The sequence below is a fragment of the Citrus clementina genome, unplaced genomic scaffold (assembly GCF_000493195.1).
Source record: "Citrus clementina cultivar Clemenules unplaced genomic scaffold, Citrus_clementina_v1.0 scaffold_3, whole genome shotgun sequence".
NCBI classification, from domain to species: domain Eukaryota; kingdom Viridiplantae; phylum Streptophyta; class Magnoliopsida; order Sapindales; family Rutaceae; genus Citrus; species Citrus x clementina.
The window spans coordinates 42,664,930-42,691,678 of NW_006262339.1; the positions used below are offsets into that span (position 1 = coordinate 42,664,930).

The 26,749-nt window shown below is 35.7% G+C and overlaps 7 protein-coding genes and 1 non-coding gene across 15 annotated transcripts; 4 read left to right on the forward strand and 4 right to left on the reverse strand.

Moving 5' to 3' along the window:
• Positions 1-252: 252 nt before the first annotated feature.
• Positions 253-3,614, reverse strand: LOC18049268. 5 transcript variants are annotated; one of them, XM_024189483.1, is made up of 6 exons: positions 3,415-3,614; positions 3,143-3,277; positions 2,320-2,466; positions 1,927-2,095; positions 1,786-1,843; positions 253-1,684 (listed from the first exon to the last, which is right to left on the reverse strand). In XM_024189483.1, the coding sequence occupies exons 1-6, from the start codon at positions 3,524-3,526 to the stop codon at positions 452-454; spliced, it is 1,854 nt and encodes a 617-aa protein (XP_024045251.1). In that variant the 5' UTR covers positions 3,527-3,614; the 3' UTR covers positions 253-451. The 5 variants fall into 5 exon arrangements, with proteins under 5 accessions (XP_024045251.1, XP_024045253.1, XP_024045252.1 ...); XM_024189485.1 differs by having other exon boundaries at positions 2,377-2,469; XM_024189484.1 differs by having other exon boundaries at positions 253-1,675; positions 2,320-2,469.
• A 979-nt stretch (positions 3,615-4,593) lies between these two features.
• LOC18049269 (photosystem I reaction center subunit IV A, chloroplastic) lies at positions 4,594-6,179 on the forward strand. The gene is made up of 3 exons (XM_006443623.2): positions 4,594-5,048; positions 5,659-5,724; positions 5,811-6,179. Exons 1-3 carry the CDS (start codon positions 4,788-4,790, stop codon positions 5,913-5,915), a joined length of 432 nt encoding a protein of 143 aa, XP_006443686.1. The 5' UTR covers positions 4,594-4,787; the 3' UTR covers positions 5,916-6,179.
• A 216-nt stretch (positions 6,180-6,395) lies between these two features.
• Positions 6,396-9,530, reverse strand: LOC18045824 (protein LOW PSII ACCUMULATION 1, chloroplastic). The gene is made up of 4 exons (XM_006443624.2): positions 9,183-9,530; positions 7,280-7,852; positions 7,142-7,192; positions 6,396-6,926 (listed from the first exon to the last, which is right to left on the reverse strand). Exons 1-4 carry the CDS (start codon positions 9,419-9,421, stop codon positions 6,785-6,787), a joined length of 1,005 nt encoding a protein of 334 aa, XP_006443687.1. The 5' UTR covers positions 9,422-9,530; the 3' UTR covers positions 6,396-6,784.
• A 1,010-nt stretch (positions 9,531-10,540) lies between these two features.
• LOC112100231 (probable glutathione S-transferase) lies at positions 10,541-12,184 on the forward strand. The gene is made up of 2 exons (XM_024189003.1): positions 10,541-10,845; positions 11,736-12,184. Exons 1-2 carry the CDS (start codon positions 10,552-10,554, stop codon positions 12,111-12,113), a joined length of 672 nt encoding a protein of 223 aa, XP_024044771.1. The 5' UTR covers positions 10,541-10,551; the 3' UTR covers positions 12,114-12,184.
• A 42-nt stretch (positions 12,185-12,226) lies between these two features.
• Positions 12,227-13,525, forward strand: LOC18045825 (probable glutathione S-transferase). The gene is made up of 3 exons (XM_024187549.1): positions 12,227-12,258; positions 12,596-12,947; positions 13,039-13,525. The coding sequence occupies exons 1-3, from the start codon at positions 12,227-12,229 to the stop codon at positions 13,396-13,398; spliced, it is 744 nt and encodes a 247-aa protein (XP_024043317.1). The 3' UTR covers positions 13,399-13,525.
• A 135-nt stretch (positions 13,526-13,660) lies between these two features.
• LOC18045826 (glutaredoxin-C5, chloroplastic) lies at positions 13,661-16,197 on the reverse strand. 4 transcript variants are annotated; one of them, XR_002906735.1, is made up of 6 exons: positions 15,820-16,197; positions 15,615-15,688; positions 15,172-15,246; positions 14,389-14,415; positions 14,061-14,195; positions 13,661-13,958 (listed from the first exon to the last, which is right to left on the reverse strand). XR_002906735.1 is itself a non-coding variant. In XM_006443626.2 (5 exons), exons 1-5 carry the CDS (start codon positions 16,095-16,097, stop codon positions 14,125-14,127), a joined length of 525 nt encoding a protein of 174 aa, XP_006443689.1. In that variant the 5' UTR covers positions 16,098-16,197; the 3' UTR covers positions 13,965-14,124. The 4 variants fall into 4 exon arrangements, 2 of the variants coding, with proteins under 2 accessions (XP_006443689.1, XP_024045511.1); XR_002906734.1 differs by having other exon boundaries at positions 14,045-14,195; XM_006443626.2 differs by lacking the exon at positions 13,661-13,958 and having other exon boundaries at positions 13,965-14,195.
• Positions 16,198-20,746: 4,549 nt separating this feature from the next.
• On the forward strand, positions 20,747-20,820 carry TRNAV-AAC. The gene has a single exon. It is a non-coding gene; the product is annotated as a tRNA-Val (tRNA).
• A 1,082-nt stretch (positions 20,821-21,902) lies between these two features.
• On the reverse strand, positions 21,903-23,484 carry LOC18045827 (probable indole-3-pyruvate monooxygenase YUCCA5). The gene is made up of 3 exons (XM_006443630.2): positions 22,731-23,484; positions 22,243-22,614; positions 21,903-22,144 (listed from the first exon to the last, which is right to left on the reverse strand). Exons 1-3 carry the CDS (start codon positions 23,400-23,402, stop codon positions 21,917-21,919), a joined length of 1,272 nt encoding a protein of 423 aa, XP_006443693.1. The 5' UTR covers positions 23,403-23,484; the 3' UTR covers positions 21,903-21,916.
• Between the last annotated feature and the right edge of the window lie 3,265 nt (positions 23,485-26,749).

Genomic DNA, 26,749 nt, shown 5'->3' on the forward strand with positions numbered 1-26,749 from the left:
TAAAATTAAAATGGGGAAATGGGTAGGGGATGGGGATTCTACCTCATCCCTCTGTCCCCTCCCCGAATAAGAAATTGGGTAAAAAAATTTCTCTGTCTCTTCCCCAAATAAGAAATTGGGTATGAAATTATCTCCATACCCTTCCCGAATGGGGAAAATCCCCAAGGGTACCCGTCCCTGTGGGATTTTTGCCATCCGCAGTGAATCAAGAAAAAAAAAAACGGTAGATTCACAATCTTCAAACTGCTTTGTTGTGTATTAATTGTTCTTTCATTACAGAAGAAAAGAATCAGTGTGATCTCTATTGGTATCTAAAAATTATGAAACAATCACAATGGTGTCATTAAAGGCATCATATCAGAGGCCGTAACAATGACCACAATAATTCCAAATTTATCATCATTAACCTGAGAACTACCAAAATTACAAGAAGAGGAAAGGCAAGGGAGCGTCAAAGGTATTCAACGTCGCTATCTTCATGACACAATTCTCCTTCAGATGCATCCCAGCTCATTTTATAAGGCAGCAAAGGGCACGACTTTTCCTTGTCCAGAGATATCTGGAAGTAAAATGATGACCAGTCATCAATGTTAACCATATCTTGGCCATGATGATTGAGGATTCCTCCACAGCTCAACCAATCCATGCGATATTCATCCTCATTTTCAGCATGAAAATATGAAAATATGCCTTCGTTTTGAGGAAATTGAAGAGCAGGATGAGTGAATGAATAATACTTATTTGAGGAATTGCCTATCGCTAAGCATTTTTTCCTAAAATCAAGACTAAGTTCAGATGAAAGGCTATCTTCTGTGCCTGGATCATAATGCTGCTTGCAGGAAACTTCCCTCATAAACCAACGGTCATTTCCAGGAGAAAGGAAGGTCCTGCTACCCCCACTTGCAGTAAGGTTATGGCAACCTTCAGTCAGACCCGCATATCTTGGCATATGGGAGAATGAAGATAATGTTAAAGGATGGTTGTTCAAATCTGCTGCTATATCTTCATTGTCCACAATACCATCATCTTTGCAATAGATGGTTGAGTGTGAGGGTGGTAAGGAATGAAAGTTTGGAGAGTGCTCGCAAATGAAAGACGGCACACACAACTCACTGTCACCAAGTTGTCCAAACTCATGCAGACTCTGACCATGATCATCAGCAAAAGCAGTTACAGTGGGGGGATACATGATCAACTCTGCTTTAGAAACGAGAGAAGTTCTCTCATTTGTCAAATTCTCAGAATCCAACTCTAGCAGCAGGGGATGCTGCTCTGTTCTAAGCAAAGAACTACCTGGGTCCTGGAAATCATCCAGCTCTCTGATATGAACTGAACGGAAATAACCATAATTTTTTAAAGGAAAACTAAAAGCAGAATCACTGTCAATCCAAGAGATTTTATTCTTCCCTCTTAATTCCCAGCAAGGTTCCCTTAGATCGCAATCAAGAAAGACGTTGTCAGCATGATAGGTCAAGGAGCCAGAATTTGATGAAGTTCCCTTTCTTAAGCTGTCTAACCAACAAGCTGAAGAACCATTTTCCAGGTATGGGACGCATTCAGCCTCCAGAAAGTTTTTTGTGGATGTACGATGAAGTTCCTTTAATTGATTATTTGACTTAGGTAAAGAAAGTAAATTGGATTTGTTAACGCTCTCAACTCGCTCTGACTTTGAGATCTGGAACCTCTGCCAGAGTAATTACCTCTGCTTAGTTATCAAAGTTAAAGAAAGAACTCTTAGTCTTTTCAAGAAAACAAAAGAGAAAAAATAAGGGAAAAAGAGCCTACATTTTCTTCATTGCTCACAGGAAACAGCCGACTAAGGAGCACAGAAACAAAATCGTACCTGAGAAATTTCCATCAAATCCATTATCCATGACATGATGCACAAAGTAGAAGAAACAACTTATCTATTATGATGTATTCTACCCCTTTGAACAGAGTTCTTCAATTTCAGGATATGAGATATCTGCAACCCACTGATGTAGTTTCTGTCTCTTTCTGGAAAAGAGATCATCATGTTTATTCTGATTTGGTGGACAGTTGTCATCATTCAACCATGTTTCACTATACAATGGTTCAACATTCTCATTTTGACCTAATAGGAGAGTTAACATTCAATCAAGTTAGACTTGTTTTACCGTTATAACAGTATTTTTATGGAATTAAAACATAAATCCAATAAACTAAATCAGATCAGATGAAGCAACTTGGTTGACCAGATATAATGGAAAGATCTAACAAAAATTCAGAAAGCTACAACAAAAATAACAAATAACAGTAATAATCTGTTTCTGTTTCTATACTTTTTCTTCCATCTACCTGGCTTCCAATATTGGCAAAATAGAGAACAGCCAGGGTTCTGTAACAAAAACAAACCTCCAGGTCTCAGAGTTTTGCTTCCCTCCATACCTTTCCCCAAGTTGGACATATCCTGAAAGGAGGTTGAAGCTCTCTTCAAATCTACACCTACTAACAGAAAAGACAACTCACAGTTACTTGCATTAAAAGATTAGACTTCTTTTTCTGCACTTTCAGATGGGGAAAAATAGCACAACACGCTGCATTTGAAATTGGAGAAAATACACAGATGATTGAAATGTTTTAGTGAGTAAGAATGCAAATTGTGTATGACACAACATATACACATATGTCCAACGATAAAAAATCAGGGGGCAAACAATCACACCGTAAGGAGACATTGCATTACACGGTATCTAAGAAATGTACATTTGACACAATCACTTGCCGATTGAAAATTATGACTGAAATATGAAAAGCAAAAGGTACTAAGTGAGGTCACATTTTCATTTGTTCATTAGGAAGATACATGCAATATAATGCCTGGTAAATTTGGCATGTTATTATGAAATAAATACAATAACGCATTTTTTAAGGAAAACGTCCAAGTAAACAAAGGAGCAGAACTGCAGTACAAACAAACTCAACAAGTCAATTTAAGGTTGTTAATGTGCTACCACTTGGTGTGTGGAGTAAGCTAAGGTTAACACCTACGCCATCTTCAATAGGCAATCTGAAGTCCTTGGAGCTATTCCTAATAGGGCTACTCCGCCCTACATAAATATAATTTCCAGAAAGGTAAATTTGAAAATGAAGAAGCAGCCAAAGTCGTAAAATGAACAACCTCTAAGAAATTCACTTGATTTGAACTTATTTGGTTGAATTTCCTCCTTCTGCAGAGGATGAGAATTGAATCTGCGGCCTGCGTTTGTCTTCAATTTCTTAAAAAATGCATACTCAGAAGTTTTAGGTTCATCAACTGCATGAATCAAACAAAGACGATCTTCTATTAACAATTAAAAATTACGCGAAATAATTTATGGAAGTATCTGCGAAATTAGAGGCTAATAAGATTCGAAAATACGAATTCCAAGTGTGAGAAATTAGAGGATAGACCTTTTGCAGCGTTGGATTCGCTCTCGGAGCTCCGAAATTCAGTAGGAAATGTGGTTCGAATCGGTGATGGATCTTTAGGATTAGCTTGGAAAATTCTTCTTTTCTTATTCATTGCTTCACTGCTCGGTTTGTTACTCGATTTCACTTGAACTTCGTGTTTTTTTTTTTTTTTTTCCTCTCCCCTTCCATCGAATGAGATTGAGAAGAGCGAACGAGAATGAAGAAGCTTAGGCGCGAAATGGAGGGTGATCATATTGAGGGACTGGACCCAAACATACAAGCCCAATACGGAAATAGGGCTTTTTTCTGGCCCATTTTGTAATGGGTTCAAGGTTCGGGACTTCGGGGCAGTCCTGAACTTTTCAATTTTCATGTTTAAACAACTTTGACAATTATCACTTTCTTTTTTCCCAAAACAAAACAAAAAAAAATCACTTATTTTTAATATATTTTATTCTTACGCTCAATTGACACCCCCCCCCCCCCCCATTTTAACCACAAATATGTAACTGCCAAAATAGAGTTGGACTATTGGCACCACTCTTATCTCCTCATAAAATTCTCTTTTTAGTCATATTTATTTTATTTTTGAAAATGCCCTTTTTTTTTAAGTTCTCAATTTTCATTTGATTTATTTTATTGTTAAAACTCAAAGTATTATTGTGTTATTTTTTAATTATTTTTAATTTTATTATTAATCTACACACAAATGAAAAAGTTATATAGGTGGTAAGTTTTTTAATGTTAATTATTGGCTGAAATAACACATATTTTAAATTATAATTTCAAAGTAATTTTAAGTATAAAATATTTAATCAATAAGAAATTAAAAGAGAACAATAGATTATTCTAAATTTGTATAATTTATTTAGTTAAATAGGAAGTAACATATAGATTTTTATTTTTTTTTGGAAAAGGATTATTATGAATTAAGTAATTTACTGAAAAAAAAATCTATATGTGTTTAATTTTTAATTATTTTTAATTATAATTTTATTTAAAGTAGGGTTTTGAAAGAATAATGTAGGGGTGCCAATAGCTCCACTCGCCAAAATATCTCTGGAAGATCAGCTGCTGATTGAGCCCACTTTGGCACTTTCCGGAGTTACTATTTTCTTAGCTATAAAATGATGACTTGTAAGTTGTAATCACATTATCCAAACAAAGAGATATGGGGCATAGGTGGCAGCACCTTAATGGAGGAAAAGATTGATACCACTTTCAAAGATGAGATAATTCTCCCTCCCAAAACACAAAAAACTTTTAGTTAATTCCAAGCCTCTCAATCTTAGGCACTGTCCTTTTGCACATTTTATTTTCTGCAACTCTCTCCCCAGTTAAACAGAAACAGCGAAAGAAAGAAAGAAAAAGCAATGGCTAGCTGCAACATGGCATCAGCTGCTTCTGGGTTTTCGCTGACACCCAATGTTGCCACCAATGTAAACTCAGGTTCCAAGAGCAACATGCTGTTTTTCCCTCCAAAGAACAACAGCTCCAACAGTTTCAGGCTTGTTGTAAGGGCTTCTGAGGAGGCTGCTGCCCCGCCGGCTGCTGCCACCACCGCTGCCCCAGCTGAAGGTGAAGCAGCTCCCAAGCCCAAGCCACCTCCGATTGGACCCAAGAGAGGCGCCAAGGTAAGTTATCACCTCTGCAAACTTAATCTGCTGGAAATTCCATATGTGTTGCTTTGGCTTCAGATAGATAATTGATTAGTAAACATAGCTATGTGATAATAATAGCTTATATGTCATGATGCTAAAACTTACTTAATAGAGATGACATGTGATCACCTTGAGAGGTTCGTTTAAATAGAGTTAATTTGAAAGAGATTTTGTAGAAACACGTTGAAATAGAAGCATCTGTGGTTCTTGCTTAGTTCTTTTATTTACTTCCATCAAATACTGTAAAACCGAGGATTAATTGTCTTTAGCTCTGGGAATTTACTTTTTACAGTGTAAAGAATCTGAGAATCAGATATAGTCCACCAGAAAGCTACAATCATATAGTAGTGATCATCTAGTAGAAATAGACAAACACAAGGCACGTTAAAACTCTTAAACCTCAGGATGCAACATGGTTTGTTTGAATTTTAACTTGATCCAAGGTAAAAATAAGGTGTGAAAGGTTGCTCCTTTTCTTACAAAAAGGTTTGAAAGGTTGCAATTTGAGTTAATATTTGGACATAGACAGGAGTGTTTCTTGATCCACCATTCTAATCAAGATTTTCTGCTTTTGACTCATCAGGTTAAGATTCTCAGGAGGGAGTCCTACTGGTACAATGGCATTGGATCTGTGGTTGCTGTTGACCAGGTCAGATTGTTCTCTATTTTTCTCGTTTATGTAACGTTCAATCATTTTAAATGAGTTTCTAAAACATTCTGTTTAAAATCTTGTAGGATCCCAAGAGTCGGTACCCAGTTGTGGTTCGATTCAACAAGGTTAACTATGCAAATGTATCGACGAACAACTATGCATTGGATGAGATCGAAGAAGTTAAATGAGTTATGTAATTTTGATTTGCATATTATTCCCCGCTCTAGATTAAGCCTTTGTGTGCCAGGAATGTGTATTCTATTCTCCAAGTGAATTCTTCTTCTGTCTACTTCGCCATCATGTTTATGCTTATCCAACGAAAATATGTTCACAACTTATACCATACGGGCTACGATTAGGAACTGGTTATTCAAAACATTGAGGCTACCTCTTTATTTTCGAAATTTGTTAGCTAAGGTGAATTTGAGGAACCAATCAGAGTTTTTACAACAGGTAAAAGTCCTCATCATTTAAGAAATACTTGATCATAATGAGATTCAGCAACATTAAAAATGATTCAAAACACCAACTTTGATTTTAACTATAGATATTTTCTTAAATATTCTCAAGCCAATGAATCCTAGAATCAAACGAATCAACCTCCACATTAGATGAGCCTGTAATCATGTTTTTTCTCAATCTCCACAATAGATAATAATGCCCTAATAATTCGTTTCTCCATGCCTAAATCACGTTTATATCTTTTCTAGCACAATGGTAATAATGCCCTAATAATTCATTTCTCCATGCCTAAATCATGTTTATATCTTTCCTAGCACAATGGTATGTGTCATGAAGAGAATGAATGTCATACTAACTTTACCATTAGCAACTGAATGATGCAAATCTTAGCACATGGGACCTGAAGGTTGATCTAAAGAATCATTAGCAGCATGGTAAACGAAGAAGTAGATGGCAATATACTAAAATTGCCAACAGGATCTGAATTTTACAAGGAATTAAGTTAGAAAATGAACAACGGGGGAGAGATATGAGAACGGAATAAGCGAAGGCAAAACTAACCTTCAACAAAAAATAAGAAAATTAAAATATTTCTTTAGAGAACTCTTCCGTCCATGCCATCAAGAAGACCTGACCATATTCCTTTGACTGGTGGTAATTGTGCAACAAAAGCATTCCAAGGAGGGTAGCCAACTCCACTACCACGGACACGACCATCCAGTCGTAGCGATAAATACCTGCGGAATTAACAAAGATAAGATTCACAGCAATTCTACCAGATATATTAAGAAACTTAATGTGATTGCCTGTTCAGAGAACTGCAAAGATTTAACATTTTTGAATGCCAAATTTTTATATGCATGGGCCGGGATCATAAAAGGTGGGTGTGTATGCTTAGTTAAAAAAGGATCCTCAGTTCAAGAGATGATGTTTGATATCGAAGAACACTTACACAGGAGACTCAGGGGAGATACCGGCTGTTCTCTTTTGTTCATCTAACCACCTGCTTAAACAAATAGAAGATTAAAGAGAGAAAGAGAGAGACAGAGTGACAGAGAGAGTAAGTTGTTTTTCTGACATAGCCTCTTACTTTGACCACTCAGAAACATAAACAGGAGTCAACTGCCAGAGTCTCTTCCTTTTTCTGGTAAACTCTTTCATCTCCTCACTTTCTTCAAACTCAAAACTAGGAATGTTGCCATCTGTAGTGAAAGAAACAACAAGCACTCCTCGCTCCAAAAGGCTCTCAGTGAAGGGCTCACTGCGTTTGAAAGACTCCATTATATAGGATGCAGGGCCAGAGCAGATTACCAAACGGGCAATCCCTCTTAAATTGTTGACAGAGATAATTTTCTTTTCATCCACACGAAGCTTGAGATTTGAAAGACTTTCCTCTCTTGAGAGCCTAGCCAGCTGTGCATTCTTAGCTTTGTTCTCCCTGGAATAAAGAAATGCAAAAAGGGAAACTGCTGCAACATCTATGCTGAGACCCTTCAAAATTTCAGGGACATCAGCTGCTCTTGCAGGATTTGCTAATGCGCCAATTAACTGTGTGATGGCTATTAATCCTCCCAAAGAACCACTAGCAACGAAAGCAAGATAAAAAAACATCCGAACAGACCGAAAGGGAGACAGAACTTCATTCCTTATCCTGGCTGCAGAACTGAAGAACAAATAAAGTTATGGTTACAAGGAATCCTCACTTGTTAAACAGACCCTGATAGCACAAGAGCTGGATAAAAAGAAACCATGTCAGAGAAGCAAGTAAATATGAAATCAACTATATTATATGTTTTAGATGCATTTTTATGAAAAAGAAAGTGCATGAATTGCAACTAAAGTTTGCAAGTAAAATTGTATTACTAATTGCCAGTGAATATATGACCCTATCATTTCATATACATGAACATGGATTGTATGTAAGTCAATGAGATAGAGTTTGCCACAAATAAGAAATAAATATCAATTGAACATTGTCACATCCAAGCTGTTGTACTTGCTATTGCTGTTAACACCAGATTTCCACAATATATATCACCTTAACAATTATTCTTGCAGTCTAAATACATCATTTGAACTTGTTAATACATGAAATTGATAAGTCAGTTAGAAGCAGATTGAAGATTAAACATCCAGCAAAGCTCATCTTAGTGGCATAATCCTTCCATGGATGTAGAATTTGGTTTGTGTCGGGATCATATAATGCCAGAGTTCTCAAAGGCCTTATCATAGCAACAAATAATCAAGCATAGACTCAGTAAATAAAACCAGTGCTCGACTGTTGGAATGAATGATTGAGTTAAAGAGGATGCTAATTCTGTCCTTAATGACCTAGCATGTTACAGCTAAGCAAACACAAAGTTTAGGAAGGTGAAGCCATCTTCAATTTGTTTGGGTATATTCATGGCCAGATGACAAGCTTTTGATAGCAAGCAATGTCGCTATTTTAATCACTATTGTACTCATTCTCAAAAACTAATTTGTAAAAGCAGACAAGTAGAATCATGGGATCACAGGTGCAGCTCTCTATCACACTGGCAGAAACCAAGTTAAGAACGATCAGTTTAAGACAGTACCTCACTAAACCCACCCAGATGCATCTAGCTATACCAATTCCTTACAACTCAAATCAGCGGAGTCTCATTTCAACTCCTTAGAAAACAAGATGTAGCCATGGGTTTCTCAATTCATATCAACAAACTTCCATCCACATTGGGTATGGCATACAGGCCCCACACCAGCAGTTTATGCAGGGCTTCACAAAAATGAGTTCTTGACCTTCCCCAAAAAATTGTCATTTTTCCTTAAATGGTTTGACTAAGATCACAAACCCAAGGCCACGTTTTGACAACAGAGAATTAAGTTTTCAATTCGAAGCATCAAAAAAATAAACTAACAAAATTATAGCTCTTAATAAATTCATTCGTTCGCAAAATCTACATTATTTACAATATGAAGAGAGTAAAAGTCAAGTCAAAAGGAGGAGATAGTACCTAATTTCAGGATCAGACCTATCGGTAGCTGAACAGGTGATATTAGAAGACAATGGCGATCGCTTTGCCGTCCACGTAGAATGTAACGGTAAACTGATGGAGGGACCGGGAGTTGTTCTACTTCTATACTTGTTCAAAATTTGGCGGCAAAATCTGGAAGCGTGGTAGTGGCAGTTACAGTAGCCGCGACCAGAGCCAACAGGTCCGAGGATGTAAGAAAAATGTAAAACAGAAGCCATGCTTCTGAAGGAAAATTTGGAAGAAATTTGTGGGTTTGAAATTTACAGTCGCATGGTGTTCTTCCCCTGTGACGGTTGTGATCGTTATATTGCCACGCTGGTTGGCTGCTTCTTGCCTGTCACTTGCAAGCCCAACTCTCATCGAGAATTTATCAGGCCCGGAGAGGTTTTATATTCCTGGGCCGGATCTGGCTCATTGCTTAATCCATAAACGCGCGTTGGAAAATTTTTGGAAATTTCTTGTACGACAATAGAAGAATATACAGTAGTCATTATTTAGTGCCCTTAATTTTTTTACGCGGATATATTTTTAAAATTGTGGGACACGATTTTTATAATTCATTGAATAATTAATTTTTTTAAATCACACAGTTTAAAAGTACGTTTGTATTAAAAAAAATTACAGATGTCTGCACCTGATAATGATTATATATATATATATATATATATATATATATAATAATAATAATAATAATAATAATAATAATAATAATAAATGTAAAAGAGCTTTTCTTGTTCTTCCACCTTTATCATTCATCTTATTTTTGTCAAATTTTTTAAAATTAATCTTATTTCTTATAACTTTGTTCGCATTATTTTCTTATCCTATAAATATTTTATTTCTAAAAGAAATTGATTTCTTTTAAATAGCTTTGACATAAAAGTAAAAATGTCGCTGCCCAATAAATAAAATAAAGATGGATATGTAAAAGGAAGAAAAAAGATTTTGTCAAAGGTGAAGTTAAATTGCTAAAACAATCCTAAAAAATGGAGCGAGCAGATGCTTATCAATTATGACTCAAACCGATGAGTGATTTGCTAATCGTTTCATTTACGGGTAGGTGCTTGTCGGTTGCACTCTAGGAAGTAGGAATGGCTTGAATGGCCAGTTTGTATTAAATGGAAAAAAAGAAAAAAGAAAAAAAAACTTAAAATATATATGCATATGTACTTTTGTCTTCGTTCGTGAATCGTGACAAGTCAAAATGGACTTAAGAAAAGTCAACTATGCTTGGTAGTACTTTTCCCCCTGTTATCTAAAAACCGCGTCAGATTCGCGATCGATCATCATATAAATAAATGAATTGCAGGGTTGAGACTCGAGAGTCATAAGAGAAATACAACAACAAATGGAACAAGTTAAGCTAATAGGAGCCTGGCCAAGTCCCTATGTTTACAGAGTCATATGGACTCTGCAACTTAAAGGCATCAAGTACGAATATGAAGAAGAAAACTTGTCGAACAAGAGTGACATGCTTTTGAAGTACAACCCAGTTCATCAAAAAGTCCCTGTGCTTGTTCATGATGAGAAACCAATCGTTGAGTCCACTGTTATTCTTGAGTACATAGAGGAGGCATGGCCTCGGCATCCTTTGCTCCCCAAAGACCCTTATGATAGAGCCGTGGCGCGATTCTGGATTAATGCTGTGTTTACTTGCTGGAGTGAGAGTGAGGAGTGTGGATTCCTCCCGTTTACTTCCTTAAAATAAGAAAGGAGTGGGAATTCCACTCCGTGGGCCCCACTCATTTTTGGAGTGGGGAGTGGGAGTGGGACTCCCATTGGGGGAGGTGGGAGTGGGAATCCACTCCCACCTCTCTCTTTTTTACCCTTTTATTTTTTTTAATTTAATATTTTATAATTAATAAAATAAAATAAATAATATTATGTTTATTTGAATAATATTATTATATTTATTTGAATAATAATATTATATTTAACTAAATAATAATTTGCATTGATTATAAGTTAAAATTATTTTAAAATAATATTATTATATTAATAGAGAATTAATAAATATAATATTATTATATTTATTTTAAAAATAATAGTACTATATTTATTTAATATTAATAATAATAAATAGTTTATTCTAAGAAAATATTAATTTTGTACTAAATAATATAATATTATTATTTTATATAATAATAAATTTAATATAATTATATTAAATAAAATAAGGTTTCATTTTATATTAAAATTAATAATTTATTGTTCATAATTAAGAATATTAATAATTATAATAAATTTACAAATATAATAAAATAAATATTATTCATTAAATATATTTTTTATTAGTTTTGTAATTAAAAACTATAATTCTTTAAATAAGGATAAAATTGTAATTTAAAACTATTTACTCCCAATCCAAAATAAAGTAAACACATAAATTGGATTTTGATCTCTATTCCATACTTCCATTCCAGTGTAAGTAAACAACATACTCTCACTCTCACTCTCACTCCACACTCCCAATCCTAGGATTCCCACTCCTTAGGATTTCCAATCCAATCCAAAAAGTAAACGCTACCTAAGTTCAGTGATGAAAACCTGGCTCCTACGTTTGTAGCATTCTATATTGGTGTTGGAGAGGAGCATGAGAAGGCGATAAAAGAAGCAAAGGAGAAATTGAAAATCATTGAAGAACAAGGCCTCGGAGACAAGAAATTTTTTGGGGGCAATGAAATTGGGATGGCAGATCTCGTCTTTGGATGGATAGCTAAATCTTTTGGAGTCGTGGAAGAAGTAGTTGGTGTCAAAGTTCTTGACGCCGATAGCTTCCCTCGTTTACATGCTTGGATTGGGAGTTTCAGGAGTCACCCTGTGATTAAAGAGCATCTTCCTGATTGTGATGAGATGTTTGCTTACTACAAGCAGAAAAGGGACATGTTTATTGCCCAAAAAATGGCTTAAAAACGCTGTCATCATTGATCTGTATTTATAATTGTAATTAGTGTGTTGGATAGTCTGTTGCTGTTTGATCATTTCTTAGTTTATTGTGCTTGTATTATAAGGAGATACTCAGTATGTCACTTTTGCTAATAAAGAATAAAGATTAGTCAGTATGTCACTTTTTGCTAATAAAGAACAAAGATTGTTTTGTGTGTGATTTGAAAAACGGAGTTTTAAGAACATAATTTACACAAAAATCAGTTTAGTCTGAACAAGTCTTATTCACTTCTAATAACATTATTCTTCCTCACAAAGCATTAAACCAGCCGCCCATCTTTTAATTATCTAGTCAAAAATCAAAACATTTCTTGAAGACTAAAGATCATTTTATATTGATGGATATGATACAAGTCAAATGATCTCGAAAAGGAACATCTTTCTTCAATCAAGAAAGCGGAGAGCTCAAGCAAACAGGAAGGCGTTCAATCATACACAGATTGAAGTTACTGGGCTGGAGAAGATCAAAGAAATCATAATATCCTCAGCACGGAAGAAGTGAAGCTACTGGGAACTTGGCCGAGTTCATTTTGCTACAGAGTTATATGGGCTCTAAAACTCAAAGGATTGGAATACGAGTATGTGGAAGTGAATATTCACAACAAGAGTGAGTTGCTTCTCCAGCTTAACCCAGTCCACAAACAAGTTCCAGTGCTTGTTCATGGTGGAAGGCCAGTTGCAGAATCAATGGTTATTCTTGAGTACATAGAAGAGGTCTGGCCTCAGAATCGCCTGCTTCCAGATGATCCCTCTGGGAGAGCTGAGGCTCGGTTCTGGACAAAATTCGGTGAAGACAAGGTATTCTTATTTATAATCTTTATGTTTATTTCCTTTAACAAGAAATTTAAACGTTTCTCAGTCATATGTAATTCTCTGCGCGATGTTGTAGACTCCAACGTTTTTTGCATTCTTTCATGCTGTTGGGGAAGAGCAAGAGAAGGCTATAAGAGAAGCGAAAGAAATTTTGAAGATCTTGGATGAGAAAGGACTTGGGAAGAAGAAGTTCTTCGGAGGTGACGAGATCGCTTTGACTGATATAGCTTTTGGATGGATAGCTGGGTGGGTTGGAGCTATGGAAGAAGCAGTCGGAGTTAAGCTACTGGACCCAGATAGCTTCCCTCGATTACAGGCCTGGGTTGAGAACTTTAAGGAAGTTCCAGTGATCAAAGAGAATCTTCCTGATCATAATGAATTGTTGGTCTACTTCAAACGCCTGAGGGATATGTTTATTGTATCAGCTACTTCATAGACACCATCTTTTGAACGGTGTTTCTTCAGTTAACAGGCATCTACTATCTGCTTCTTCTCTTGTTGAAATTTGTGATTCTGCATTTTGCTATGTATAACAAATTAAGAGAGGCTGTTTAGTCGGAGATGAAGCAGTTAATATGGAAAAGTACATCCACTGCAATGCCTGGATATATAATGACTTGCAAGACTTTATTCTTTGATTTTCATTTGAACTTAAAGGTATCCTTCTTTTTCCTCCGTGTTCTAAATTTGATTCTGTAGTGATCAAACTCTAAGTTGCTTCCAAATTCACGCCCGATCACTTGAAAGGTTGAAGTTCAGAATAACCATAACCATAGCGAGGAAACGAAAATGTACTGCCTAAGTAAAGCAAGGCTTATTATACATTAGCTATCTGAAGAGACTAATGGACCCTCCAAATCCGTCATATTGTTGCTGGAGCAAATACACGCTACTTGAACAGTATTGACTAGTTGACTACATTCAACAGTACATCTGATGAATCTCTTCAACCTTGGCACAGTCTTCATCTACATCCAGATTTCTTGTGTTTTGGCTCTGATAAGAAATAAATTATGTTCATATTAATAAGATATGCTAAGATAATGTCATGAGTTCAATATACAATTTGATTGGAAAACTACAGAGAATAAAGGTCACTTATGAAACTTGTGGCATGTATTTCAATCAATGAGGTGAATCTCTAGCTTGGCAACCAACGTAGCTAGTTCTCTGCACTTTTAGCTTCAGACAGCAATGGTTCAAGTTCCCCTTTCCGGTATAGCTTCACCGTTTCTGCATAATGTAAAAGTGTATAGCATATCAGAAACTACAGGAATGATAGTTCAAAAGGAAAGAAAATTATTCTATAAACAACAACTGTCAAACATTGTTGCCCAGAGAAAGAGGGGGAGAAAAACCCTCAGAAGAAGGAAATTTTGTTGCCATAAATAATAGGTCAAAACAACAACTCGTATGTATGGCGTACCTGTACAACCGCCGATGTGTTTGCCCCCTGGTCATGGAAAGGAACAAGGAATTTGAGCATTTTATTCATACCATGCAATCAAATATGAAGACGAGAGTCTGTGGAATAATGTAAAAGTGTACTTCCAAAAGCATTTGATCATTTTCTTGTTCCAGTTGGGTTGAGATTTACTGTCAGTTTGAAAAAGAATCTTTTTAAACAACATGAAAGTATGACTGTTTTAATCATTGCTCCCACAATTTGATTACTTTAAGCAATATCTATAGTGTGTCAACTATTGTCATTCCGGTACACGGTTCCAGCAAGATCAAATAACCGTAAACTTAATTCTATAAACATGTTTTTACTTGGTTTGACTCAATCCCAAAGCTAAATCTCAGACGGAGTTAGCTTATCTTATTCAGTTTCCAGCAAAATCCACGTTGTTTGCTGTACTGTGGTCAAGAAATAAACCTTATAGCTGAAATCTCTCCGTCCAGCACATCCATCTCAATCAACATTCCAGACACAAAGAATGTGCATTGGTTGTACAAAGCTATGTAAAACCAAGTAAAAGGAAAAAGAAGAGGGTGAAACACAAGTCTGGACACCTACACGCCTCACAGGCAGTCTTACGGAAAAATTAATCATAAAGTGGCATCTGAATCAGTTGATGCACGTGACATAAACATTTGTACCATAGAGTTAAAAGTTGTTTAATAACCATCATACCCTTTATTTCAGGCCAAGTATATGCCAGATAGATCATGGTTAATGACAAGCATTCCAGGAAACATTACTTACCAATGAACACATTTGGGACGGTGTGCTGTCCAGTTAGCCTTTCTAGCAACTTCTGCAGTTGGGGACCTTGGGGACCTAAAAAACAGAAAGGTCTTGATATTTTAATTGATCTAAATAAGAACGCCTTGTGATAGATCATATAAGCTAATGCTCATCTTCCATCTAGTGAAAACAAATTTGAAAACCATTCCCTCCATGGAAGAATGATTGTCCGAAAGTGCAATGTAACTTTACTTTTTACTAAGATTCGCCAAGACATCAGTGTATTATGACATATTATGTAAATTGGGTGCAAATCAAGGTTGCCATCGGAATATTATGAACAGAATAATGTTCAATGCTTTAATTTTAATGCCAAGATCACGAATTCGGAATCCAACTCAATTAACCAGTGCATATGAACAATATTATTAGTTATCTAATCAGTACTGAGAGTCGCATACCCATTTCGTCCAATTCAATAACCAATGGCTCCACACCAAGCCTCTTGAACAATAATTTCACCTCAGATGAATACCTGCAAAACCCAAAAGAAAAAAAAAAAAAGGAATTGTAATCACCAAAATCACACAGCAAACATAACATGTCTTGATTTTCCTTTAAAAGAGAATCAATATAAATTAAGGGTGGTGACGGAATTCAACTTACGAGCACCAAGTTTTGGAGTAAACGACAACTGGATTCTCGGAAACAGTCTTTTTAACGCTCTCCTCAAGCCTAGACCCGAACGAAGAAGCCATGGCTTGAACGGAAAGGGCACCGTACCTTCTTCTTCTGCCATTGACGCTCAAGCTCGTTCTTGAGCTGAACGTGTAATAATTGTTGGCGGTTACAAGACCGGGGTTGCTAGTGGGGATGTGAGAGAGAGAGCGAGAAGGATTCAGAGAAAGAGAAATGAATTGGGTGAGATTTGATGCAACTGCCATTGTCCCTTTTTCGCTTTTTTTTTTTTTTTCTCTTTTTCTTTTCCTCTTTTTTCTCTCTTCAGTGTTGTTGCGCCTGCGCTCCGCAATTTTCTTGGAGCTTTTTCATTTGTTAATTTTTGGTAGTTGAGTAATTTAGCTGGTCAATGATAGAGTGAGCCCACGTACCCGTTGAATTACTAAGCGCACGGAATAGAATTTTAATCAGCCAACTCATGGGGTGTATTTAGCATTACCCATTACATATCGGAATCTTGGGCTTCTATCAACCCCCCATTATTCTTTGAAAACCCCCTTTTCAATAAGACTCCAATCAATGCTAAAAATACTCATTTTTTTTCTTCTAAATTAGCACTCATTTATTTGAGTCTGCAATTTTTAACAGTTCTCTCGCCTAAATTCGTTTGCAACCTTCTTAAGTCAACCTCCACATAAATAACCTACAAGTGATAGGTTTTTTGAAGTTTTGTTAATCTCCCTTTCTCTTCAAATTCTCTCTTTACAAACTCGAAAATACTAGCATCCTAAGAATAAATATAATTAATATTAAAAAAAATAAAGAAAAAGAGAAATCAATTATTTTAAAATTTATAAACCAATTGAATAGAGGAGAGCCAAAAAATTAAAAAAAAATAAAGATAATAGATTGATGATATACATGAAGAGTTTTGTAGGCATATCAGTGGTAGCAAACAAGATAAGAGAGAGAAAATATGTGTGGGTTCATTATATTTTTATTTGTCCTTAAATTTAATTTCAACGTAAGAGGGATTTTATTAAATGTATGGAATGGGTGTTAAAACTTAAAAGCATCAGTCTCTTTCGTTTCCTTCCCCCCCCCCCCCCCCCCCGGGCGGCTCTAACGCCAAAAACCCTAGTGGTGTCTTCTGTTTTCATTAATCATTAATTGCAAACAAATTATTTAATTTATTATTATTATTATTATTATTATTATTATTATTATTATTATTATTATTATTATTATTATTATTATTAACTTACACGTTCATTTTATTTATTTTTAATTAACCGGCGAGCGGCGAGGGACTGTCGTGGCTGCCGGGAACTCCTCGGTATTTAATTTACCTTTTATCATGGCCTAACATTGGAATTCAAAAATGATTTAAAAAATTTATTATTAGTTGCAAGATAGAATTTGCAGTGTTCTATATTGGATTCAATGTTTAATTTTTAAATAAATTTAACTTATGTATAATACCAAAACAAAATGAATTGGTGGATCAAACATAGGTCTAATTTGGGTTTTGGTTTTTTTGGTACTTTAACTAATACTTTTGTAATGGAGGCATAAGATTAGACTAAGAAATAATTTGAAAGATTGATTACATATAAAATTCCACTATCGGAATATGTACCCGAAATCATGAACATAATAGTATTTGCCAGTGTGCTGTAATAGTTTCAATACTAAAAATTGAAATAAATTTAATCTATATAAAAGAATAATAGCAATTGAATTGGTTTTCTCAAAAAAAAAAAATTAATAATTGGTGGATAAAAGGTTAAGGTAATTACTGTTTTTTTTTTTTTGGTGATTGTGGTACTATTTTTTGTGCACATGAAATTCAATTGTAAAATATGAAACAAATTTTAATTTGGATAATTTATAAAGTCTAATTAACGTTCCGGTACGTAGGCCCAAATTCTTAATCGGGTTTGGGCTAATCGGAGCCCAATTGCAATATTTTTAACTTCTACAGCCATTTCGAATACTGTAGAAGTGAGACTTGTTTCTTTGGGACCGAGCATTATTCTTCCTTCATATCTTGAGGAGGCTCTCGTGAATCATGAATGATACATTTACTATGTCTGATTCTTCTCGTTTCTGTCCAGTACAGTGATTTTATTTTAGGAAATTTTGTTTCAAGAGTTCTTTTATCTACTGAAATGCAAAATATTCAAAGACATTTCCTGGAACTCCAAGATCGGCATTTGTAAACCAACTTCACATTGTTCTTATTTCTATTCAATCAATTTCTTAATTTTTTTTTTTGAATTACATGAGACTAATGCTCAGATTACAACTCATATTATATGAGATTTACAACTGATATTTACAATCAGATAATTATTGGGCCTAATTTACATTAATTTTTATATAGCACTGTCCAGATTTTACCTTCTCTAATATTCGAAGGGTGTCTACTCTACTCACATTTCAAAAGGGAGAAGACTGCCTTCACTTAATAATTAAGGAAGAAAATAAACCCCTACATATATCGTGGGGGCTCAAACCACTGCGCTCACAATTGTGAGTGTAAGATCCTAACCACTGGACCAAGGTCCAATTGGTTAATTTCTTAAACCAACTGGGCCAAGGTCCTGGTTAATTTCTTAATCTTTTTTCTGAACTTTATATTTGTAGCTGCATTTTTTTTCCCCTTCTTCTATAATTGTATTCCTGATAACGTCTTACACAATAAGGCTTAAAGTCAGTTCCTGCTCTGTCAAAGCTTCAAAGTTTGTGATACTATTATGTCCGAAACTGTTAGTCCTGCCACTGGATTTGAAAAGACAAAGAGTGGGCTCTGACAACTTGGCTTTGTCAGTTGGAGATCATGGCTTGCATTGATAGGGTTCAAGTTTGTCATTGGTTGTGTTATTGCATGCCCATGATATTATTTATGCCTCAGAATATTGACTGACTCTTTCAAATGAGTTTGGTCAGGAGTCAGGACTCTGGATCACATCACATTGTCAAAATTTAGGTTTATTGGAAGGATGAGAACAATAATATCAACAATAATTTGGGGAGAATCTAGGGTTTTAGACTTAGAAAATCAGTGGAACAACCTGGTCGCTTGTTATTGGTGAGTTCTATGAGTTTACTAGTTTTCCATGTTAAAAAATAATTAATTTTTATCAAAACAATCACTTAAATTCTAGGAACATTTATATTATATTACTAGTAATCAATAAACGAATATGTGGAAGCGTACCTAAATTCATAATACTTAATTACTCTTTAAAATCGTGTGATTTGTCTTATAGATCAACATATTATTCTAAAAAATTCGTTAAATGTTTCTATGTACTTTCCCTCATGATGAGATGTCAAAAAAAATAAAATATTTTGTGTAACCGGTGGACTATAACTATAAATATAACTTTTCTGTTATCTTTAAGTATTTTTATTTCAACCCATTATAAAAATAAGAATTACTGTTAACTATTTATATATTAAAAACATACATCTTATCAGATAAATTAAGTCTAAATTACTGAAAATTTTAATAGATCACCTTTAATTAAGTTTAACCTTATATGATAATTTACATCAAATGATTATTTATTTATAAACCCAACGTTGGATTAAAAATCCAACATTTCATTCACTGCAGCTGTTTATTAGAGTCTGTAGCATTGCGATGTTGAACTATCACTCTATCAGGAAGTTGATCGATAAATTAATCAAGGAATCGAATATTATGAAGGAAATATTCAATGAGTGCTTCATCCAGGTCCACCCCCAGAATCATAAATGACGTGGCCATGTGAAGGATATTAAATTCTGAGTTGCAGAGTATCCTGATTTGTGCATACTGAAGAAAATGGGCCCTTCCCATGGGATAGTGGCTAGGGAAAAATGATGACCGTTCCATGTGTTATTTTGCTAGTGTTAGCAGTGGTGTTCAGATGAGAAGATAACATAAACACGAAAATGAGTACAAGCAGAACAGGACATGCCACAGCGGTTAGATGCATTCAGATTTTTCGGAAAACTAAAGTTGCTCATATGAAGGCTGGATGATGACAGGAAAAATGAGTCATTGGCTTGTCAAAAGTAGATAAATGAATAGATAAGAAGGATACACAGGTCCCTGAGTTTATAGCACATCGGAATTAGTTCTAATGTGATTGTGAGCTACTTTCTAGGCTGTTTGGGACGGTGAAAAGCAAAGGCCGAAACGTGGCTTGATTCTTAAATCTCAATCCTACAATAATTTAACACGATTCTCAGGAGCTTCTAATTGCCACATATCTTATGATTATCTATTTTCAGAGCTGAACGATGCTACATATATAGAACCCACGGGTTGTTCTTAATCTTGAAATTTCATTTTACCAGTTTCTGTATTCCTTTGTCTTTTCTTATTGTTTCTGTCAAGGATACGACTTTGTTGTTGCATGTTTCTCAGTTACCCTAGCTAATATGACCGAGTTTAGTATTAAATTTTACCACGTATTGATTTTTGATCCGGTGTTTCGTTGCTGCTGTAACTTGCTCAAAGTTTAACCCCCAGTGAGAGTGAATGAGATTGTGAAGTTGGATTGAGCTTCTTTAAATGATTTTTTTTATTTTTTAGCTTTATATTTTATTTGTGGATGAAAGGACTTTACGGAGTTTGAAAGTGGTAGCTTAAGCTTTGATTAGGAACTAACTTATCTGCACTCTTATCTCTTTGCAACTTTAGTAAAGGGCATGCAACGACAAGTACCTAATTACTTAGGTAGCTATCTCTGTCTGGATTACTCACATGCCCATGTGTTAAAAGATTTAGGCAGAAAAACCTCCGAAGGCTTATGGGTTGAACTATTTTATGAAAATTTGGCTGGTTAAAAATCCACTGGTAGGTAACAATTTCAGGCTTACTAATCTTAAATGTAGAGATGGCAAAAAGAAGCATGGAGGTGTCGTGGTGTAGTTGGTTATCACGTCAGTCTAACACACTGAAGGTCTCCGGTTCGAGTCCGGGCGACGCCAGTGAAATCATATTTTTGGACTCTTTGGCTTCTGGCTCCCAGTTCCCTCCACAGCACTAATTAAACCATTTACAATAGCTCAACAGCATATTCTTCAGCTCATTGGCCAAATGTTTGTTAGTTTTTGAAGCTCATTTCAACTGGATTCAAGTATTCAACTATGCTTACAGTAAAGATTTAACTGTAATTTTGCATGAGGGCTTTGTTTGTGGCATGTGCAAGGCATCAGAGGGAGAGAGATTTATAAACCTAAGTTTGGTCAAACAAAAAGACAATAATATTAAATGGATATTGTAATGTACAGCCCCATCTTGGAATCGGCTATCCTAAAAAAAACACCAAACCAAAGGCAGTGCGCGTGGCGGAGCTGAGGTGCATTAATTAGAGAGACTAATCGTGAGTTATTAAGAGTATGCGAAGTTTCAAGCTTTTATATGTCAACTGGGAATAATGATCATCATACTTAACATCAAAGTCCTAGTTTTCTGAAATGAGAAAGAAGAATATAGTATTCTTCCTCAACTACAACTCCATTGATCAATGGTTGCCACATAGTTGACAGCTTAGAAAGAGATTTGATTCTTTGAATAATTGTCACATTAATATATGAAACTCTTGTGATAGGAGAAACAAGAAAATCCTAACTAGTTTCTTTAGATTACAAGATTAATTACTTGAGCTTTTTTCAAGTTTATTGTTTTTTTTTTGGGTTAAATTAATGCAGTAGAAATCATCATCAAAACTAGAGAGAGAGGGAGAGGGAGTATTTGATTGAAAAGAGATTAAATTTCTTTATATCACATATAAGTTACAATTCTACGCTGTAAATACAAAGACTACATGAAACTTGGTAAGAGTTAAATTCAAATAAAAAAAAAAAAAAGAAACAACAAGAAAAAGCCTCATCATCCTCAGTTTACAAAATGCCCAAACATTTCAAAACTTGGGCCTTTGGAGAGGGCTCCGTCTGTGTGCTGTCTGTTTCTTTATTTTCCTGTGTATGACAGTCTATATATTTATTTTATTTTATTTTTTTACAACTAACATAACAAAAATCGATCCTAGCTGTTCAGTACAAAGGCTTCTGAATGGATGATTTAGAACTGAGAAATGCATCTTCTATGGCAAGCGGTGGTTCTCTTTTTCTGTTGCTTAGTTTCTTCTTTCCAGACCTTGCCAATATCTTGTGCAATTCTCATGGCATCTGATGATGCACCGGAGAGCCCTCTCCTTGTGAACCCAACTGCATAGAGTCCGGCATTTCCTTTCCAGCCATGTGGAAATGGTGCCTTTGGGAATCCGTTCACGGAGAAAAATTCACTTTCCTGCGCATCATAAAACCAAAACAAGATCAGCTTATTTGTCCACACTTGGCTAATTGATCACAGCAGAACCTTCCTAAAGAATTGGAACTTTCTCTTACCTGAAGCCAAGAAGGAACATTGCTGCGGTACCCTGTAGCGAGAACAATTGCGTCAATATCAAGTTTCTCCCCGTTAATAAGTTCAGCTTGGCCACATGAAATCCTCTTGATTCCAGGGACCACGTTGATATCCCCGGATCTGATTTTCTTCAATGCACCGATATCCAGTACTGGGGTCTTTCCCATAGTGTTTTTGAGTGCCAACGGTCCCATCGATGGCCTCTTTAGCCCATAACTTTCGGTGTTTCCGAGTATGAACCATGCTAAAATCAACAAAATCTTGTCAACTAGCCATAGTGGTAGCCATTTCATCATCAATGTCGCCAATTCGAATGTCGATTTACCAAGGATTTCTCTTGGCAACAAATGAACCTGTAGACCAAAACCAGCGCTTGATTAGAAGAATCCAATTTTTTACTATATTTCTTAAAATATAACTCTTTTTTTTTTTTAAAAAAAAAAGTTACTATATTGATAATAATACTTACCGAGCTACGAACAACCATTGATGGAGAGGCATTGTGGTTACTAAGATCAAGAGACAGTTCCATGCCAGAATTGCCACAGCCGACAACTAGTACTTTCTTTCCCTTGTATTTTTCGCCGGACTTGTAATCACAAGCGTGAATAACTTCACCCCCAAAGTCCGCCAATCCTTCAATGTCAGGCATAACACGCTCAGCATTTTCGCCAGTAGCTACTACGAGCCACCGGCAAATGTATTCGAACTCGGTCTTGGTCGAGCCAGCTGAGGAGGCGGTCTTGACCCTCCACAAGCCACTAGTCTCATCGTACCTAGCTGACTGAACGCACTCGTTGAATCGTGGGTTGATTTCGAATTTCTCAGCGTATGATTCAAGATATTGAATGAATTGTCTCTTTGTTGGGTACTCGGGGAAGTCTTCGGGGAATGGTAGTTTAGGCAGTTGGCAGAATTGCTTAGGTAGGTGAAGCTTAAGCCTGTCGTAGGTGCGTTTTTGCCATAAAGATGCTATGCATTCAGCTCTTTCGAGCATAACAAAGGGCACTCCTTGGTCTCTGAGGCAAGCAGCTGTGGCTAGACCAGAGGGTCCGGCCCCGACGATGACTGGACCGTTTACCCAAATGCATCTACGAGACAAGAAATCTTCATGATCAACAAGACGAAACAAATTCTCCATTTTGAAAAAGGATTCTATTTTGGGATTGTTCAGGAGAAAGTATGAAATAAAGTTGAATAGAGAGCTAATGAGAGAATTGAGTTTGTTAATTGCTTTGGTTGTCGTTGTTGTGTTTGGTTTGGAGGGAGAGTGGGATGCTTATATAGAGGGAGTTGGCTAAGGGATGTGCTGATGTGCATGTGACTGTGGTGTATGAGTTGATGCGCTTTCAGGGTCATTCTCAAATGATCATAATGGCTATTTTATTCACTATTTTTTAAAACATTATATTATTGGATCTTACTAAATTATACTTGCTCTAAAATATTCAGGATTAGCATATCTTTTCGGAGTTATTTTATTCTTACTTTGGGAAAGTTTTAGACGTGAAGAGCTTTTTCAATATTTTTCCGTTTGTTTTTGTTATTACATTTGAGAAATTATAGGAAGCTGCTGCGTATATATGATAACAATTATCAAATTTGAGGGAAACGCTTCCGTTAGTGCCGGAGTTATTAGAGTTTTCTGCCGTTCGCTGTCAAAAATTGAAACGTGATCGGAGATTTTAATTGGAAGTTTTATTTTTATTCAGTAACAAGCATTAGTAATGAAAATGAGGTAACCAGAAAATGTTACCTTCGTATAGAGAGTATAAAGAAGAGAATTAGAGGGAGAATTAGGGAGCATGACAGTGACACGTCATCCTCATCTGATTCTATGGACCCAGGAAGAGTGTTTTGACTTTTGAGGGCCCACAGAGTTTGAAATAAACTCTAGAAATGGATGCCCACGTGTCAGATACGTTGTGCTGACTAGGGCCCCCACGTGGAGTGGATGAGCCAACTCCAAGTTGCTAATTGTGTGGGGGACTGAACCCCACAAGGGCCCAAGCCTTGGGATTGCGACTTGTAAGGCTGTTTCGGCCCACAAAGCCCATTCCGCCAGCCACCTTCATCACCACACTAGTGCCATGTGTCGGTCCCACGTCTGTCCACAAACTTCCCTTTACAATTTCCATGCACACTGGCACTCGCTATTGTGATTTCTACCCAAAAAGATCTGGTTTCCCTTCAAGGTTCCACCCCAAAAACCCTTGTTGCTCATCCCACTTAATTGCTCTTTGATTATTAAGCTAGTCCTAAATGATTTCTTAAATACACTTTATGTTTGCATTCACGTGAGTTTGAGTAATAACAGAGTAAAAACTATTCAAAATCTGAGATTTTTCTCAAATTATACGACATAAGTATTGGTGTTTAGTAGATGATAGTTTTGTCTAGAGGCGAAACTAAAGGTGGGCTAACCCGAGCAGCAGCCCGGGTTAGCTTTTTAGAAAAAAATAATAATTATAATTTATAAATTTATTTTATTAATATTTATAAAAAAAAAACAAATTTAATATTTTTCTTATTTACATTATATTTTTATAGTTTTATGGTTAGATTTTTGTAGTTTTATGATTAGATTTTTGTTTATATAGTGTGCTTAATTTCGTTTGTATAAAACAATTTTTTTGAGAAGTAAATTTCATTTTTTAAAAAAATTTAGCCCACCTGAAAAATTGATGCTAGCTTTGCTACTGTTTTGTCCCAATCCCATTAAAGCTATAAGAAGTAATTGGTTAGTGTCTAGAAATTAAATATGTGAAAGAATTGAGAGTGAGTGTTGCATGATGTAAAAGAGGATTTTTATTAAATTGAGCTAATGACAAAGACAAGGAATAAAGGTAGCTACTGTGAGACTTCATAAGAGAGAAAACCTAAATAGAGCAAATTCGATTATGTTGCAAGTATTAGTTACATCTTTTAATGTGACTAGCCAGGCATATTCTTCACTGTAGATATTATCAAGAAATATCGTTTAGTGCTCTTTACATTGAATCTTCATCAAGTAATTATGCAAAAACCTTGAAGTTCGATTATTCAGAATACGTGGAAGGCTAATATAGGTGGTGGTGTTGCTTTCGGTTATGCAATTAAATAGACAACAATGTGACACGTGTCCTCATGATTAAGAATGTAAAGTGGGTTTTCAGCTTTTTATTAAGTTAATTTGATTATTGTGGTGATTAATTAATTTAAAATTTAGGGTTTGGAGGGTTTGGGTTTGTACTTTCATTGCTCTCTACTATATGCCTAGCTAGCTTATCAAGTACAAAACTTTGTCCATGAAGATTTTTGAGTTGGAAAAGTTATATAGATGGTGTGTCCCACCCACCCACTCGGTGCTTTCGAGTAAAAATTCATGGGAAGAAGAGGGCAGCATGTGCATGAAACCTTGAATTCCATAGCGTCTCTCCTTTTCATGAAAAGATTTTGAGAGTTATGCGTTTGGGGTTTCTTAGTTATATGTTTTCTTTTCTTTTTAATTTAAATTCTGCTTTGGAATGAGTAGTATCATCATTCCAACTTCACCTCTTACTATCTCTCTCTGCTGAATGCTCATTCCTCCAGCTCCATTTTAATAAACAATAAAAGCTTCCAAATGCAACATAACAAAGAAGAGACGCTTATATATATATATATATAGACACACTTAGTCATACCCATATCCCATGCATGATATGATACGATATGATAGGGATATGTGATTTTGTTATTCTTAGCCACCACCATTACCATGCACCAGCCTTGCATTGCTCCACATCCAGCTAGCTTATGATAGATTTAGCTATTGTGAAAGCTTTCTTCTTTTGGAGTTTTTTTTTTAATATTTTTTAATTTTAATCTTCTTTTATTTATAGCAAGATCCTTGCTCTTTCGTTAAAGCTTTTTACACGGTCGGCGGTATTTGCTAAGAAGCTAGCGCGTTTTTGGCATATAATATTATAAGCTTAAATACTAAACTATGCAAAAGCTTGTAAAATCTATAATTAGTCTGGTCACGCGTAATGAAAAGTTCGAGAAAGGCGAAATCATTAGGATATCACTGACCTATTAATTTTTTTTTTTTTTTGTTTTGACCACGAGGTATTTTGGGGAGGGCCCCAACTGTAGGAGGCACCTTTAAGCCCGTACCACAACCCAAGCTAGAAGTCCCCGCTCGAACCGAGAGGCACAGGTTCTCCCAACAAAGGCGACTTCCCTACGACTCGAACTGAGGAGCAAACCCAGTCAAGCCATTTAAGGGGACTCAATTGCTAGTGGAGCCAACACTTTGTTGGTGGCCTATTAATTCTTTCATCGACTCATATATTAGCAACTAGCGTATACACGAGTATATTTTAGGGTTTTATAGTTTATATATATGCAACTAGCGTTAGCGGTGCTGCAAGATAAGAGATATAAAGGGGAATGTTACTTATAATATGGGCTCTACTTTGTGCTTGCTAATTCATCACCTTGTTAGTGACAAAAATGTGCTAGGTT